Source organism: Carassius gibelio, chromosome A8 (genome assembly GCF_023724105.1).
Source record: "Carassius gibelio isolate Cgi1373 ecotype wild population from Czech Republic chromosome A8, carGib1.2-hapl.c, whole genome shotgun sequence".
Lineage (NCBI taxonomy): Eukaryota > Metazoa > Chordata > Actinopteri > Cypriniformes > Cyprinidae > Carassius > Carassius gibelio.
In genome coordinates this window covers 19,967,068-19,984,077 of record NC_068378.1, presented here as the reverse complement: position 1 = coordinate 19,984,077, position 17,010 = coordinate 19,967,068, and the positions used below count along the sequence as shown (strand labels likewise).

The following is a 17,010-nucleotide window of genomic DNA, read 5'->3' as shown; positions in this document are numbered from 1 at the left end:
CCCAAATTCAGACAAGAGAACAAATCTTTTCTAGCCTTTAACCATTTTTAATTTTACCTTCAATAAAGCTGGTTTTGAATTAAGGCTGTATCGACATTCATTTATCATTATAGACAGATTAATTTAGTGAATTAATTGCAATTAAATCACAAATATCAATATTTGCTCAAGAGGCATTGTTGTGATAGATGAGTAAAGCATATGAGTGAATAGACAATGTGTTCAATGTATTGTTTCCTATTAATTAATTAATTAATTAATTATACTAAAATGACACATTACACTATATGCTCAACTGATGCATTAATTATTTTTATTTTTTTTTGATGTGCAGGCTAATTTAGTGAATTAACTGCATTTAATCACAGATATAAACATTCCCTAAATAAATACATTTCCAAATGAAGATCATTTAAATACCTTATTGTGGCAGATCGGTAAAGCATAAATGAGAGAATGGACAAAAAGTGGTCTGTATTCATTTATCAATTATACTAAAACAACATGTTAAATTGACAGATCAATTAATAAATTAAAAACATGATGTGCAGAATAGTGAATTTAAATTTAATCACAAATATCCATATATCTATGTATCCAAAAATAAATAAATAATACAATTCAAAACACAAAAAGTGATCATTATATTGCTTTCATATTTATAACAGGCAGTGGTTGAAAATGACCAGAGACAAGACTTAAAAAGCTCATGCAAAACTTTTAACCCGGCAAAAGAGAATCTGTTTCCTTTTTGCAACTCACTTTTTTATGAAGAGCAGGGAAAAGCAGCAAAAGAGGATCAAACGATTAGGTCAGACACTTTCACATGCAAACCCACTCACCCACACACACACACACACACACACACACACACACACTTCCTTGCCTGCCTCTGTATTTTTCACTTTCTCTCCTCCTAATCTGCCTTTTTTGTAAAAAGAGAATAAAAGATGTCTAATTCAAAGGCATCCATCTCCTTCAGCAGCTTCTAAAAGTCACACACTCCTGAGCCATAAGTGGGATATTGATGATAATTACAAGGACCTGAGGCCCTTCAGTGTGACATCATCTGTGAAGTGATCGTTCGCATCAGAGTGCATCTGATCACACACACACTAATCACATTCTTAGATATATGATCTCTCAGATCTCAGACAAACAGTGTTCATTCACCTGAGTTCAACTTTGAAAGAAAAGGAAAGCATGCTTGGCAGAACTTAAAGGCTGTTGAAGGAAAAATGCTGCGAAAGACATTTTAATTGGAAAACTGTGACAGAAAACAAGCACAAGCAAGTAAAAATAGTCTTTTTGCTCACACAGGAGAACACCATGTTACTGCTTTAACAGGAATAATGTAAAAAAAAAAAAAATGGATAGAGAGAAAGCATGCCAAAAAAGGGTGTGATTTCATTCTGTTCTCTCACGATTTGGCAAACACCTCACGACACCCTTATAGCACTGCAGCGCTAGATCAGACTCATCATGAGGATTCGCCCTTGCAAATGATATGGCTGGGATGGATTTCTGGGTGCTGGATGAAATAAATTTCCATTTACGCTGTGCTCCATGATGTTCATTTAATAGGGATTTTGGTCAGGAGACTTTAAACGACTGCACACAGAATGCAACGGAGGCAACAAGTACAATCTGTCCTATGAAACAGAACATGCCTTAAACTAATGAAGAGACTGAACACTGTAGCTGTCTGTATTTTTGACAGTTAGGTCCAAAATATATTTTAAGAAAGGACATGAATGCAGACACTTTAAAAGATCCCATTCTTCGTGATCCCATGTTTTAAACTTTAGTTAGTGTGTAATGTTGTTGTTAGAGTATAAATAATATCTGTAAAATTCTAAAGCTCAAAGTTCAATGCCAAGCGAAGATATTTTATTCAACAGAATTCGCCTACAACGAACGACCCCTTTGGACTACATCCCTCTAGTTCCTGCAGTAATGACGTCACTAAAACAGTTTTTTGACTAACCTCCGCCCACATGAATTCACAAAAAAGAGGGCGTGGTCTTGTTGCGCTCCGACGGAGAAGAAGGAAGAGCTGTGTTTGTGTTTGTCGCCATGTCGTCGAAACGCTGTTATTTTCATCTCGGAGTCCAATCATCTTTGTTTGGGCTTCCCAGGGATGCTCTACTTAGAGATCAATGGTTAAAATTATAATCCACATGTAAAACTATGTGCAGCAAATTTTGCTGAGGACAGCTTCCTCAATCTCAATCAGTTTAATGCTGGATTCGCACAAAGATTATTCTTGAAAGATGGAGCAGTTCCCTCTTTGTCTGGAGAAGGCTTTATTTATGGACCACAAACGGTAAGTGTATTTTATTAAGTTGGTGCGTTTAACAGTTTCTGTAACTTATTACACAAAGGGCAACTCTGTTAAGCGTTGTTAAATAGATGTTAGGGCTATGCAAAAAAAAATCGAATACGATTTTCATGCGCATCTCGTCAGTAAAAACGCTCCTGTGATTATAAGTATACCTCCAGCATGTGTGTTCTAGTCCAATCGCGTTTGCAGGAGGGCCGCGTGATCTTAGCTGCTATCAAATCACCACACAGGAACCGCTGGCCCAATCAGAACTCGTTACGTATTTCTGAAGGAGGGACTTCATAGAACAAGGAAGTCATCAGCCCGTTTTTATGACAGTGAAAATACAGATAGATGAATTGTGTGAAAAATACTGTTTTAAATAAATGTTATTTTACACGGCAAACATGAACACGTTATATTGCTCACTGTAAACACAATAAAAGCTTCAAAAAAGCATGAAAAACGGGACCTTTAACCTGTGCAAGCTTGATTCTGTGTAGTTTTGTGTTCTGAAATTTGTGAAACTGCAATTTATCATGCAACACCAGTATGCCGTGCATCTTCATTGCTGCTGCAAAAGGCATGTTGTGTCTTCTACTCATTTGATACTGTTATGATAATGCAAAAGTTTAAAAAAGAAAAAATGAGTCTCATATGAGCAAAAAGGCAATAAAAACATTTTGTATTTTTGTGATGGCAAATATGCATTTTCTGCAGCCATTACACTAATCTTCAGTGTTGCACGATACTTCAGAAATCATTGTTAAAGGCTGATTTGGTGCTCAAGAAACATTTATAATTATTATCAATGTTGAAAACAGCTGTACTGTGTAATATAATAATTATAATAATAAGCGTACACAATTTTTTACATTTATACATTTATTTATATATGCTACAGCAGTATTTTAATCTATGATATATATTAATGTATACATTAATATTTAATATTGGTATGCTACAGCAGTATAGATACTGTATGTACTTATATATTGCAGAAAATTGTCATGTAAAACTAAATTTCATATATTAACAATATAATAAATAACAAGAAATCATTGAGAATAAAAATAAAATGACATAAAAATTTAGATTATGACACCTTTAAATTGTTATCATTGGTGTCTGAAGATGAAGGTTTTGTGTTAAATGTTCTTCATCAGTGGTGTTGAAAATACAGGTCAGTCGGCTAAGAGATGAAAGAAACCTGGGCTCGGTTTTTATTGACCGCGTCCGCAGAACAGCCAAGATGATTCAAGTGCCTGGAAATGATCTCAGCGCATTACCAGACACACACACATACACACACTATTAAAACACTAACCATTAAAACAGTGATATGACTGTCTAGAGTTTGCGCATGTCAATATCCATCACTTAATGTAAGTCATATGAAACCCCCACTTTGATTTCTTGAGTGAGCATTTTCAGAGTTCAGAGTTTAGACCAGGTCAGTCCTTCACAGCCTGAGCAAATCTTTCAGATATCCATCTTTCATTAAATATCCAGAAATGAACACCTCAGGTGAATTCCTCTGATAAACCACAAGAAAGCACTGCAGATAAATTACCAGAATTACCCAGATTTACAACTAACCCAATCAAACATCTCCATTTCTGTAAGCACTGAATTGCAGTTTTCTGTGTTTTAGCAGCTGAATCTGATATTACAGGTGCCTGATGTTTAATTACACTCTAAATCTCCAACGGTCTGTCTGATACACCACAGATGCCACACCTGCTACCTATCGCCTCCGCAACAGATGCCAATTTCCTTATTTATGACATCATAAATTAATCTCTGTGAACTCAAATGTAAAGAAAATCTGCTCCTCTTTTCAGTTTCAGACACAAAACGTGATCAAAAACAACACAGACAGGCGGAAATACTCTCAGTTAACAGCACGCCTTGTGTCGTTCTGCCACATTAGAGGAAAAATACATTTCTAGACGTCTCAAGAGGCTTTGAAATGCATTTGTTTTGTTTGTTAGATTGATGTCATGATGATTCAATAGAGCAGAAAGGATGTCACACATATGATGGATGAAAATCACATGGAAACAGTGAGTAAAGGACCTGAAAGGTACAGGTGCATTATTTTTTTGTCTTTAAATTGCTTTGTTACAGTGATTGTATATGGCCAGTCTGTCTCAGAGCGCTGAGAATACAGAGAGAAACAGATCCAGAGGTGCTGATGGGAGGGAGGGAACGAGTCAGATCCTTAAAGGAAGGACAGAGGGAGGAAAAAAACATGACCTACTTCTGTTCCATCCCTTGTTTCTATGGAGAACGAGAGGAGAAAAGTGGAAAAGCAGCAGGAGGGCAGAATGTGTTCCCAGAAAGAGAGATGTGGCCACAGGAAGTACTAAATAACTAACTTATTTTAAGTGAACAAGTAGGTTTTATGCTAAATTAAAGTTTATAAAAATGTAGTATGCTACATTATTGTCAGCTCAATATACAATGTGTGAGTGGCATCTAGTTATCTTTAGATAGATAGATGGATGGATGGATAGATTTATAAAAATGTCTATATCAAACAATCAAATAAGTTATCAAATATTAAAGGGACAATAAGTAACTTTTTAGGTATTTTATTATCTAAAATCAATATTTTTATTCATAAATATACCCTCAATGGTGTACAAATACCTATGCCAATGTTTAAACTAATCCTCGTAAATGAAGAATTTATTATCTTTATATACATGGGACGGGTAGGTCGACGGAGGCTTCCATGTAGTTCCGCCATCTTGCAAAACTATAATAGCAGAGAGGGACAAAAAGTACTAAGCCAACGCGTTTCCACAGTGCGTTTTCGGTCAGAGCCAGAAACGCAGGTGCAGAGCAGTGAGAGGCGCTTGAAACTGCACCGGCAAGTTTAAAAGTCTGGATTGCATTCTTATTATGGACCATACATATGCCGCACCACAGGAGAAGAAAACATCGTCGCCAAAACAGTCAAAAATAGAATGTAAAAGGAAACGTGACCGTAGATTACAGAAAACAAGAGTTAATGTCGGGGAAGCTTTTTCTAGGTGGAAAGAGCTAATGCTGGATAAAGATTTCAAAAGAGACGCTGAAGTGGCCAGTTTTCTTCTCGACAGGTAAGTCAGTGTTACAATCTATATTACAATATTTTTTTTATATCTAACAATGCACGTTATTCAGAAAATATAACGAATAAAGAAGACATAACTACTAATTACAATATTTCATGTTTTCCACAGTCAGTAATTCATACTGTAACATTCGTTTGTTTATGGTCGTGTTGCTGTTTGTTTGAAATAACACACCTGTTCACCTGAAGGAAAACTCGACGAAGTGCTATTAGAAGACATCCCGTCAAAGCTTTTTGGTACATATCGCCTACCGTAGATGCAACGTGCATTTGAAAAAGCGAGGCGCTAGAGAGCAAAATTAGTTTGAATGCAAAATACAATTACACCACTAGATGGGAGTAATTCCTACTTAGTGTCCCTTTAAGAATAATCAAAAATAACACTAAAATATTTAAAAACAAACCAAAAAATTTAATAAATAACACACAATAACTATAAAAATAATATATAATATCCTGAAATATAAATTTTAAAAAATCCTAAATTGAATAATCTAATAATCCGTAAAATTATTATATTAAATAACAGATATTAAACATTGATGCACCTCACTGGAAGGTCTGACAGAACTGCATTATGGGATACAGTATTCTGTACAATGTGTATTTTAACAAATGCAGTAGTGTAGATCTCCCATATATTCGGTTCATACAGAAAATGTGCACATTGTGCACAGTATAATGCAGCCAGAGGGTTGTGAAATGTTAGTATGCTGTTGTGTACAATATTTTTGTAATTCTGTTTGATGCCACTAATGGTGCAGAAATTACACGCTGCGTCTTTAAAAAGCCACCTTTAGCTTGGTTAAATGTGTTTTACGATCCCAAACTCAAATGGGTTTCTGGGGTAAGCAGAGTTTTGCACTCTCAGCAGTCTGACATGAGCATTAGAGCTATTCAAGAAATCTGATCTTAACAAAGAGACTCTCTAGACATAATTTCATATGATTTTGGAGCCATGTTTCTGCTTAGCTTGATGATGTCATCCTGCATCTCTACCCTGTTGGTCATAATGTGGTCATACAGTACATCGATCACCTTGATAAAGCGAGAAGATTTAATTTACGCTCATTAACGTGCCACACACCTGCTGTGAGTGGGAGCTGTCTGAGGGCACTGTGCTCAGCATATGCCTCTCTGTTTTCTTCTTATCCTCTATCTCTGCTGAGAAGCACAGAAACTTCTCCAAGAAAAGAGACTTTCAGCTTTTGCAAGAATAGCACTGGCAAAAAGAACAATGTACCTCTCCGTCTCTCTCAGCTATCTCCGTTCCACCCTGTCTCTCTTCTATCACTCTCACTTATGTTGTTTTGGTGTTCTTCTTTGTCTTGGCACATGTTCTGCTCAGTTAAACAATGAAGACTGCTGCAGGAAGAGGTTTGCATTAACATAATCCCTCCAGGGATGAGATCTGATTAAAGTTCAGGGCATCACTGCATAACTATCTCTTCCTTGACTTTCTACAGGCTTTCTAATAGTCAGAATGATGTTTTTCATTCAAGCATTAGATTGGGTTTAAGTTGGAGAACTGGGGCTGAAGCCAATGGTCAAGCATACCACTTTCTTTGTAACAGTCACTACTACAGCTAAATATGCTAACACTTGCTACTAAAGCTAAATATGCTAACAGTTACTCGGAAATCTACATACTGTATATTTACTGTAACATACATAGATATTCACTACTACAACTAAACGTGCTTACAGTTACTACTACAGCTGCTTATAAATAGTCTATAAAACAAAACAACCATACATGTGCAGATATTTATCAAAATAGTCACTACAACAGCTAATGATGTAGTTAATAATAGCCGCTACTACAGCAACTTAATCACTCACTCATTTATTCATTATCAAAAAAATTCATTTAAAGAGAAGGGTTAGACTATAGAAATACATTTATCATATATTAAGTAAGTCTGTTTTGCTCACCAAGGCTGAATTTGTTTGATCAAAAATAAAGCAAAATTGGCAAATATTACAATTTAAAACAACTTGTTTTTAAATAAATGTTCTTGTATATTTTTATACAGTATATTTTCAATGTATATCCTCCAGAAATCATTCTAGTACGCTGATTTGCTGCTCAAGAAACATTTCTTATTATTATCAATTTTGAATAAAGTTCAAAAGGACAGCATACATTTGTCTGCTATACCAGGACATTTCCCGTAAGGTTGCTTTTTGCCATACACAACATACAGTAAACAAGCCATACAACTGAACAAAGTGGGTTAAGTACATGTAGTATATCCAGTCAGACATCATCATTCAAGATGGAGAGGACCAGAGGACTTTAACTCACCCTGTTAAAGCGCTTGGCCTGGAAGAGGTGCCCGTTCACCCGGTACAGCTTCCTCCATCGTCTAGCTCCACGGCGGTAGATTGATTCTAGGAGAGAGAGGAAACAGTTGTATAGGAGCAGCATGAGGACTCGAGGAATTAAAAAAATCAATCCCAACACGGAAAGAGGGAAGTGGATTCAAAGACGAGTGATCGAATAAGGGGGATGGACAGAGGTGTGGCTGGTCTTGACCCTGAATGTAGACAGATTTTCTGGATGAAAACCTGTCCCACAGAAGAAAGCTACTGTATCAATCCCTCCCTCTCTGTTGCTCTCTTCCCCTGTCTCCATCTGACCCACCCTCCGCTTCTCACTCTCTTGTTTCTTTTCTCTTATTGTTCTGTTATTCCCTACAGCATTATTTCGGTCAAATGTATACAGGCTCATTTAAGAAGTGACAAGCATATACATTGACCTAATTTGATCTGCTGACTGAGGTTTTATCTTTATGTCTCACCACCTTGAAAACATGAAAAATGACCTTTTTGGGAGGTTTCTGAGCTGACCTGATTGACCAAATTACTACCTGCATCTGAAAATTAGGTAGGTGTCCAAAAGAGTGTGCTAGAGTTTCTCATGTTGGTCCAAACCTGTATGACTTTCTTGCGTAAACCAAATAGATATTAGGAATAATGTTTTTTTTCACAATGGAAGTCAAGACAATCTCCACCCTGACAGACAAAAGTCATACAACTTTAGAACAATGTGAGAGTAAATGATGTTTTGTTGCTACAGTTCCAGATGATGAAGTCCATGAAATCAACTTACAGCTTATTGCAAATGACAATAATGTGGACAAGAACCAAATAATCAATGGTATTTATCACTAAAGAAACAATGGGTCTCATTCATGAAACATTCGTAAATATACGAGTAAATATCTGAGTGATTTGCGCATAAAGAGAACTTCCCGAAAACTCTTCTCCTGATTCACAAAAACTTCGTAAACGTCAGATGTGATAGTGAAATGTGTGTGTGTGTTAATGAATTCCAATCAGTCGTAAATGGGACGCGCGTGCACGCTCACTCTCAATTACCATAAATCCCGCCTATTAAATCCGACTGACAACTATATATGAGCATCATATTATGACACCAAACGAAGGATTTCAACATGTCTTCTCAGAAGCGACTGAAAAAGAAACATTTCTCAGCTGCAGAAATTGAAGTTTTATTATCAGAAGTTCATTCAAAACGCCACATTTTATTTTCAAGTGTACTAGTGGCGTATCAGGTCCTAAAAAGGAAGTTTGGCAGCATATTACAGATCCTATTACTGGCTCTCATAATAAAAGTTAAAAGAAAAACCGTATGTCATTAATATATATAATATTTTTTTCAAAATGCTGTGTAAATATGTACCCGATTAAGGTGAATTAAAATGCAGCCGTATTAATGAGCAAAACGTTCAGACGTTAAACGCACTATTTACGCGGGGCTGGGAGCAGGTGTAGATTTCTTTCATACCAACTAACATTTGGAAAATACGAACGTTTTAATGAATCCGAAAATTTACGCCAAAACCACTTTACACGCGATTTACACACAAATTCGTTCTGCTCGTGTTTCATGAATGAGACCCATTTATATTTAAATTCTTTGAAAGAAAAACAGCATTTTGTTCTCGCTGATGACCCACAGGTTCGTCAGATACCCCTATCTCTCTCTGTTACTATCTTCCAGTTAAGTTGGCAGACCATCATATTTTTCGAGCGTAAGGGAGAGGCTGAGAATAATCCTCAAGCCCTGGAGATTTGCTGTGTCTGCTACTGTTTCATGTTTCTTCCCTCAACTGCAGCTCAGTTACGTAAAACCAATAAAATATTGAAATATTGTCAAAACTTTCAAGTGTCAGCCACTAATGAGCACAGGAGGAGATTCAAAGGCTTGTGTGTACAAGAGAGAGATCGAAGCAAAGAGTAAATGAAAGTCTGCATTAAGCCTTCAGAAACTCATGTGTGGCACAAAGTATACATGCAGCTTTGGAGTATACTCATCACATATACACACATTCAGACTGTCTAACATCAAACTTGCACAACATGAATGATTTATTAACAGAACATGATAAAGCTGAAACTCACGGTCTTCCAGAGGAATAACTGACACCCAACAGAGCAGTTCAGCATGAGGAGAGGAGCTGAGTTTTAAACTTTAACATCAAACCAAACTGGGGGAAAACAGCCACTGTCATGATTTTATAATCTTGTTAAAATTATATGATAAATTGAAGTATTTTTCCGAATTGACTATTTCTTACTGATCATGTCGTGGAACACATGGAAACATAGGATGATGAAAAATCAGAACCTTCTTCCTAAAGAACTATATTCTTGTCATTGCTCATTAAAACAGATGGCCCCATCTAAAAATCACATCATTGGTTGAATTAAAATGAGTCTGTCGGGCTGGTTAAACAACTGGAGTTACTTTTTACAGTACCACAGAGCCACAGTTTTGACAGCTACATCAACCTATAATTAATAACTTAATTATAGATTTGTCTGCATATTAAGCTAGATTGGATAAAGAACTGACATGCCTAGTAATAGGTTCAATAAAAAACTAAAATGTCTATCTGTATCTATATATCAATTCATATTTAGCATCTTGGCCTGCCTTGATGTTGGTTTTCATATGCCTAAAATTCATTCAATCATAACAATTATCATTATCATTCATAATTTTGGGGTTGGTAAGATTTTCTATAATTCTCACCAAGACTGCATTTATTTGATAAAAAAAATACAGTAATATTGTGAAACCAAAAAACAGTAACCCTAAACGTGATCTATTAAGGTTTTTTTTTTTGGTACTGAATGAAGTTGTACTGCTTCATATATGTCATACAACCATAACCCATTTTTCCAGGATACTTTGCTGAACAGAATGTTCAAAAGAACAGGATTTATTTGAAATAGAATACTGAAATGTAACAATATTTTATATATTATGTCTTTAACATCACTTATGATCAATTTCTGACCCCAAATTTGTGTACATAGTAATAAAACCCCAGTTAACTGATAGTGTGAAGACATTATGACTTTTTCTCCTGAAATCCATTATAAGTATAGACTTAATTAGTGTAAAACAAAATGCCACATACATATATAACATGTCATATTTAAATTTACACGTCTTTGCTGATTTTCTCCAACAAATGTTTAAAACAGCCAGTCTCTACCTTACACTCTATCTTCTGGCAGCAAACAGAATAATTCACCATGTTCCTCTCCTTCAACAAAGCAGCGACAGACCTCAGCAGAACTACACACGATCATCCCCCTCACAGAGCACAGCGCTGCTGCAGCCCAAGAACAGCTGCTCAGGAAACAGCTCATAATCATAATCATCCAGATGGCCACTGAAACACCTGTTCTTCGACCTGTTTATGTCTGAAGCCCAGCCAACATCTTGGCTCAGAAACTGAATGATTGAAATGAAACGTGTATTTGTTATAATCTACCTCACAGAAGTCTCTCCTCTCAATCCCACAACTGTCAGAGTCAGAAACTGCCTCATAATGTCCTGTAAAACTAAAGCAACTGTAAAAGCAAGCTTGGCTCTGACGTGCACTGGAAAATTTGGCAACGTCTTTCATGACATGTTAGTGATTTTGAGTCACAATGATGCATTCGAGTGATTCACTCATGAAGGAACTGCTTTTAAATTCTTTTCCTGCTTGAGTGGAGCTGATACCAATCGTCTAGTTGAGGGTGCGGCAGGCACAAATTAAATTTTTCCATCATCACCATGGCAACACACACTGGCTTCCTGTGTCACGCGTGGCAGATGCCAGCAGCTCTGGTGGACGAGACATCCGGCCGTGAGAGTTGACACTCAAACACTCTACATGCAAAAATAAACTGAACATCCAGCAACATCTACAACAACAACAAAGTGATTTGCCAAATGGTGTGCAACAAAATGCATCACTGACAACACTGTGTAGTGCAAAAACAGGCATCAAAAGAGGAACGTCATAAATAAGAACTAGAAGCTCTACTTTTAAATCTAGATGCTGCTCTGAGCTCCATTAAATCGGAGCAGCCTCTTATAATTTGGTTGGTTTGTAGATATTGCACATTTTTTAAATTCCCCATGGCCACTAACAACACCATGGTCATCGTTCCAGTTTCAGGGAACACATAAATCAACTAGGTTTGCCTTGAAAGTCACTTGCAAAGCATCTAGAGCCAGATACTTCCTGTTTGCTGTTTGCTGTTGACGGCTGTACTGCGTTTGAGCTCCGTCACTATATTCTTTTCATTGACTATTTTTAACTTAAAAATCAATTTTATACATCATTGTTTCCGTTTATATAACGCGTGAATATATCCTCTATTGTATTCTACAACAAAAACAATCAGAGCGCCTCGCTATCACTAGTTTTATTTTGATCTCCCGGGTCCGCTATTAGCTTTTAGCCAGTTAGCATCAGCAAGCGTGTTTGCTGCTAACTGCGCTTAAATTGCTAATACTCTATTCTCACACATTACCACTGCTGTACTCACTGTTACTTGCTTTAATGGCGGATGAATGTCTCCACTCTGTGCAGCTCGAGCTCGAGGCCGTGGGGAAGCAGATTCGCGACCTGGAACAGAGGCAGGCCAAGCTGAGAGAGCGGAGAGCCGCGCTGGAATCATCCCGGGCTGACGCTCACAAGTCCGGGGTAAGTATACAGCGTGCTGTTAACGGTCCCACCACGTCTACTCCGTGTGTTTCTCTGCGCAGGCCCGGTGCACCCAGGACGCGATCTTCCCAGATGTCCTTCACTGCGACGCCGGGACACCACGGACCCTGGGTGCATCCACAGCGGAGGACGCGAGCCGGGTCCCGGGCGACTACTTCTCCCCCTCCTGCCTTCGAGCTCTCCATCCAGAACCGCTTCGCTCCCCTCCGCGAGACAGGACGCGACGCTGTGATCATCGGAGACTCCATCGTCCGACACGTAAGTGCTACGTTAGCCGAAGGTAAAGTGCACACTCATTGTTTGCCTGGTGCTCGTGTTCTCGATGTTTCTGCGCAGATACCCGCGATCCTGAAGGACGGCGAGAGCCCCAGAGCGGTCGTGCTTCACGCCGGGGTTAACGACACCACGCTGCGGCAGACGGAGACGCTGAAGAGGGACTTCAGGAGCCTGATCGAGACGGTTCGCAGCACGACGCCCGCGGCGACGATCGTCGTGTCAGGACCACTGCCCACGTATCGACGAGGACACGAAAGGTTCAGTAGACTTTTTGCTTTAAATGAATGGTTGTTGTCATGGTGTAAAGAACAGAAACTGCTATTTGTTAATAACTGGAATCTTTTCTGGGAGCGTCCTAGACTGTTTCGCGCTGATGGATTACACCCCAGCAAAATTGGAGCGGAGCTTCTCTCTGACAACATCTCCAGGACACTTCGCTCCATGTGACTAGTAAGACAATTCTCAAATAACCATTATGATGAGTTTTGTCCTAACCGCTTAAATGCTAAAGGTACTTGCGCTGTAAAACCTATTAAGACTGTGTCTGTTCCCCGAATAGTGAGGTCAAAATATAAATATAATGTAGGATCTAGAAAAAATCTTATCGTAATTAAACCAGAAAAATGTAAAGTAAATGAACAAAAACAATTTTTAAAGTTTGGGCTCATAAATATTAGATCACTCGCACCAAAAGCAGTTATTGTAAATGAAATGATCACAGATAATAGTTTTGATTTACTCTGCTTGACTGAAACCTGGCTAAAACCAAATGATTATTTTGGTCTAAATGAGTCTACTCCACCAAACTACTGTTATAAGCATGAGCCCCGTCAGACTGGTCGTGGCGGGGGTGTTGCAACAATATATAGTGATATTCTCAATGTTACCCAGAAAACAGGATACAGGTTTAACTCATTTGAAATACTTCTGCTAAATGTTACTCTGTCAGACATGCAAAAGAAATCTAATGTATCTCTTGCTCTGGCTACTGTGTATAGACCACCAGGGCCGTATACAGAATTCCTGAAAGAATTTGCAGATTTCCTCTCAGACCTTCTAGTTACAGTTGATAAGGCGCTAATCATGGGAGATTTTAATATTCACGTTGATAATGCAAATGATACATTAGGACTTGCGTTTACTGACCTAATAAACTCCTTTGGAGTCAAGCAAAATGTCACCGGGCCCACTCATCGTTTTAATCATACACTAGATTTAATTATATCGCATGGAATCGATCTTACTGCTATAGATATTGTACCTCAAAGTGATGATATTACAGACCATTTCCTTGTATCGTGCATGCTGCGTATAACTGATATTAACTATATGTCGCAGCGTTACCGTCTGGGCAGAACTATTGTTCCAGCCACCAAAGAAAGATTCGCAAATAACCTGCCTGATCTATCTCAACTGCTAATTGTACCCAAAAATACACACGAATTAGACGAAATTACTGACAACATGGGCACTATTTTCTCTAATACATTAGAAGCTGTTGCCCCAATCAAATTGAAAAAAAGTTAGAGAAAAACGTACTGTACCATGGTATAACAGTAATACTCACTCTCTCAAGAAAGTATCTCGTAGTCTTGAACGCAAATGGAGAAAAACTAACTTAGAAGTTTTTAGAATTGCATGGAAAAACAGTATGTCCAGCTATAGACAGGCTCTAAAAACTGCTAGGGCAGAGCATATACACAAACTCATAGAAAATAACCAAAACAATCCAAGGTTTTTATTTAGCACAGTGGCTAAGTTAACAAATTACCAGATGCCACCTGATTCAAATATTCCACCAACGTTAAATAGTAATGACTTTATGAATTTCTTCACTGATAAAATAGATAACATTAGAAATACAATAGCGAATGTAGATTCTACAGCGTCTAACACTTCAGTTTCATCCATCGCACCCAAAGATAAACTGCAGCGCTTTACAACCATAGGACAGGAAGAGCTAAATAAACTTATCACTGTATCTAAACCAACAACATGTTTATTAGATCCTGTACCCACTAAATTACTGAAAGAGCTGTTACCTGTAGCAGAAGAAACGCTTCTCAATATCATAAACTCGTCGTTAACTTTAGGACACGTCCCAAAACCATTCAAGCTGGCGGTTATCAAGCCTCTTATTAAGAAACCAAAACTAGATCCTAGTGTACTGGCAAATTATAGGCCTATTTCAAATCTTCCATTTATGTCTAAAATTTTAGAGAAAGTTGTGTCTGCTCAATTGAGCACCTTCCTGCATAAAAATGATATGTATGAAGAATTTCAGTCAGGTTTTAGGCCCCACCATAGCACAGAAACTGCACTTGTTAAAATTACAAATGACCTGCTCCTTGCGTCAGACCAAGGCTGCATCTCATTTCTAGTCTTACTTGATCTTAGTGCTGCGTTCGACACCATAGATCATGACATACTCATAGATCGATTACAAAACTATACAGGTATTCAAGGGCAGGCTCTAAGATGGTTTAGATCCTACCTGTCCGATCGCTACCATTTTGTTTACTTAAATGGGGAGTCATCTCATTTATCATCAGTAAAATATGGAGTGCCACAAGGATCCGTCCTAGGTCCCCTTCTATTTTCAATATATATGTTGCCCCTTGGTAATATTATTAGAAAATACGGAATTAGCTTCCACTGTTATGCTGATGATACTCAGCTATATATCTCAACGAGACCAGATGAAACTTCCCAATTATCTAAGCTAACAGAGTGTGTTAAAAATGTAAAAGATTGGATGACACACAATTTTCTCCAATTAAATTCAGATAAGACAGAGATATTAATTATTGGACCAAAAAACACTACACAGAATCTTGTAGATTACAATCTGCAACTAGACGGATGCACTGTTACTTCCTCTACAGTCAGAAATCTGGGTGTTATATTAGACAGCAATTTGTCTTTTGAAAATCATATTTCCAATGTTACAAAAACTGCATTCTTCCATCTTAGAAACATTGCCAAGCTACGAAACATGTTATCTGTTTCTGATGCAGAAAAGCTAGTTCATGCATTCATGACCTCTAGACTGGACTATTGTAATGCACTTCTAGGTGGTTGTCCTGCTTCTTCAATAAACAAGCTACAGGTCGTCCAAAATGCAGCAGCTAGAGTCCTTATGAGGTCAAGAAAATATGATCATATTACCCCAATTTTACAGTCTCTGCACTGGCTACCTATTAAGTTCCGTATCAGTTACAAATTATCATTACTTACCTATAAGGCCCTAAATGGTTTAGCTCCAGCGTACCTAACTAGCCTTCTACCACGTTACAACCCATCACGCACCCTAAGGTCACAAAACGCTGGACTTTTGGTCGTTCCTAGGATAGCAAAGTCCACTAAAGGAGGTAGAGCTTTCTCACATTTGGCTCCCAAACTCTGGAATAGCCTTCCTGATAATGTTCGGGGTTCAGACACACTCTCTCTGTTTAAATCTAGATTAAAAACACATCTCTTTCGCCAAGCATTCGAATAATGTTTCTTTTTAATTGTGAGTGTAGTTGCATCTGTTCAAAGTTGCATTTTTATTCATTAGCTTGGGTTAAACTAATTTTACTTTGTTGGATCAGCAGCTATGCTAATGATGTCTGTATTTTGTTTCTATGTTTCGCCACGGGATTTACATCCCGTGGTAACTAGGATTTAAACAAGCTCCAGTCTGGATCCAGAACACCTGAGAAGAGATGATGCTGACCCTCAGAGGACCCCAGATGATGCTAACCTTGAATCAACAAACAGAACTAACAATTATTGCTAAATGTGTGACTGAATCATATAATAACTTAATAATATTGATAGTTCATCGTCTAGCTGACTACGTCTTGTATTATTATTATTATTTTTTCTAAAATCCTGTCAAATGTGCACAAACTACTAGCTACTACTAAATATTGTAGAAACATAATTTTCTGTAAAGTTGCTTTGTAACGATTTATTTTGTAAAAAGCGCTATACAAATAAACTTGAATTGAATTGAATTGAAATACAAAAATAATTCCTCAGTAGAATGTGATGGGAAGAAAACACAAAGGATATCTGCTCTTTCTCTCTTCTCAATCTGCAAGAGAAAAAAAAAGAAGTTGGATCTATGCACATCTCCTCAAATCTGAAAGTGTTTGATTGTGCTAAACTTTCACAGGCTTTAAGAGAGCATCAAATAATTAAAAACAAACACTAGGCGACTCTTCTGAATAGACTGCATTGCCGACGGAAAACAGTAC

The 17,010-nt window shown here is 37.6% G+C and overlaps 2 protein-coding genes across 8 annotated transcripts in view; one reads left to right on the top strand and one right to left on the bottom strand.

The window, feature by feature from the left end:
• Positions 1-17,010, bottom strand: part of LOC128018815 (protein kinase C zeta type) — a 101,942-nt gene that overhangs the window by 41,241 nt on the left and 43,691 nt on the right. For 3 of the 4 annotated variants that reach the window (XM_052604594.1, XM_052604598.1, XM_052604595.1), the window contains one exon: positions 7,756-7,841. In XM_052604594.1, the coding sequence (XP_052460554.1) occupies positions 7,756-7,841 (86 nt within the window). Of the gene's footprint in view, positions 1-7,755; positions 7,842-10,981; positions 11,058-17,010 lie in introns of those variants that run through there. The other variant, XM_052604599.1, reaches the window with a different exon arrangement.
• On the top strand, positions 12,007-16,769 carry LOC128018816 (uncharacterized). 4 transcript variants are annotated; one of them, XR_008184985.1, is made up of 4 exons: positions 12,007-12,469; positions 12,532-12,748; positions 12,827-13,216; positions 16,430-16,769. XR_008184985.1 is itself a non-coding variant. In XM_052604602.1 (3 exons), exons 1-2 carry the CDS (start codon positions 12,326-12,328, stop codon positions 13,211-13,213), a joined length of 810 nt encoding a protein of 269 aa, XP_052460562.1. In that variant the 5' UTR covers positions 12,007-12,325; the 3' UTR covers positions 13,214-13,216; positions 16,430-16,768. The 4 variants fall into 4 exon arrangements, 3 of the variants coding, with proteins under 3 accessions (XP_052460562.1, XP_052460563.1, XP_052460561.1); XM_052604602.1 differs by having other exon boundaries at positions 12,007-12,748; positions 16,430-16,768; XM_052604603.1 differs by having other exon boundaries at positions 12,532-13,216; positions 16,430-16,767.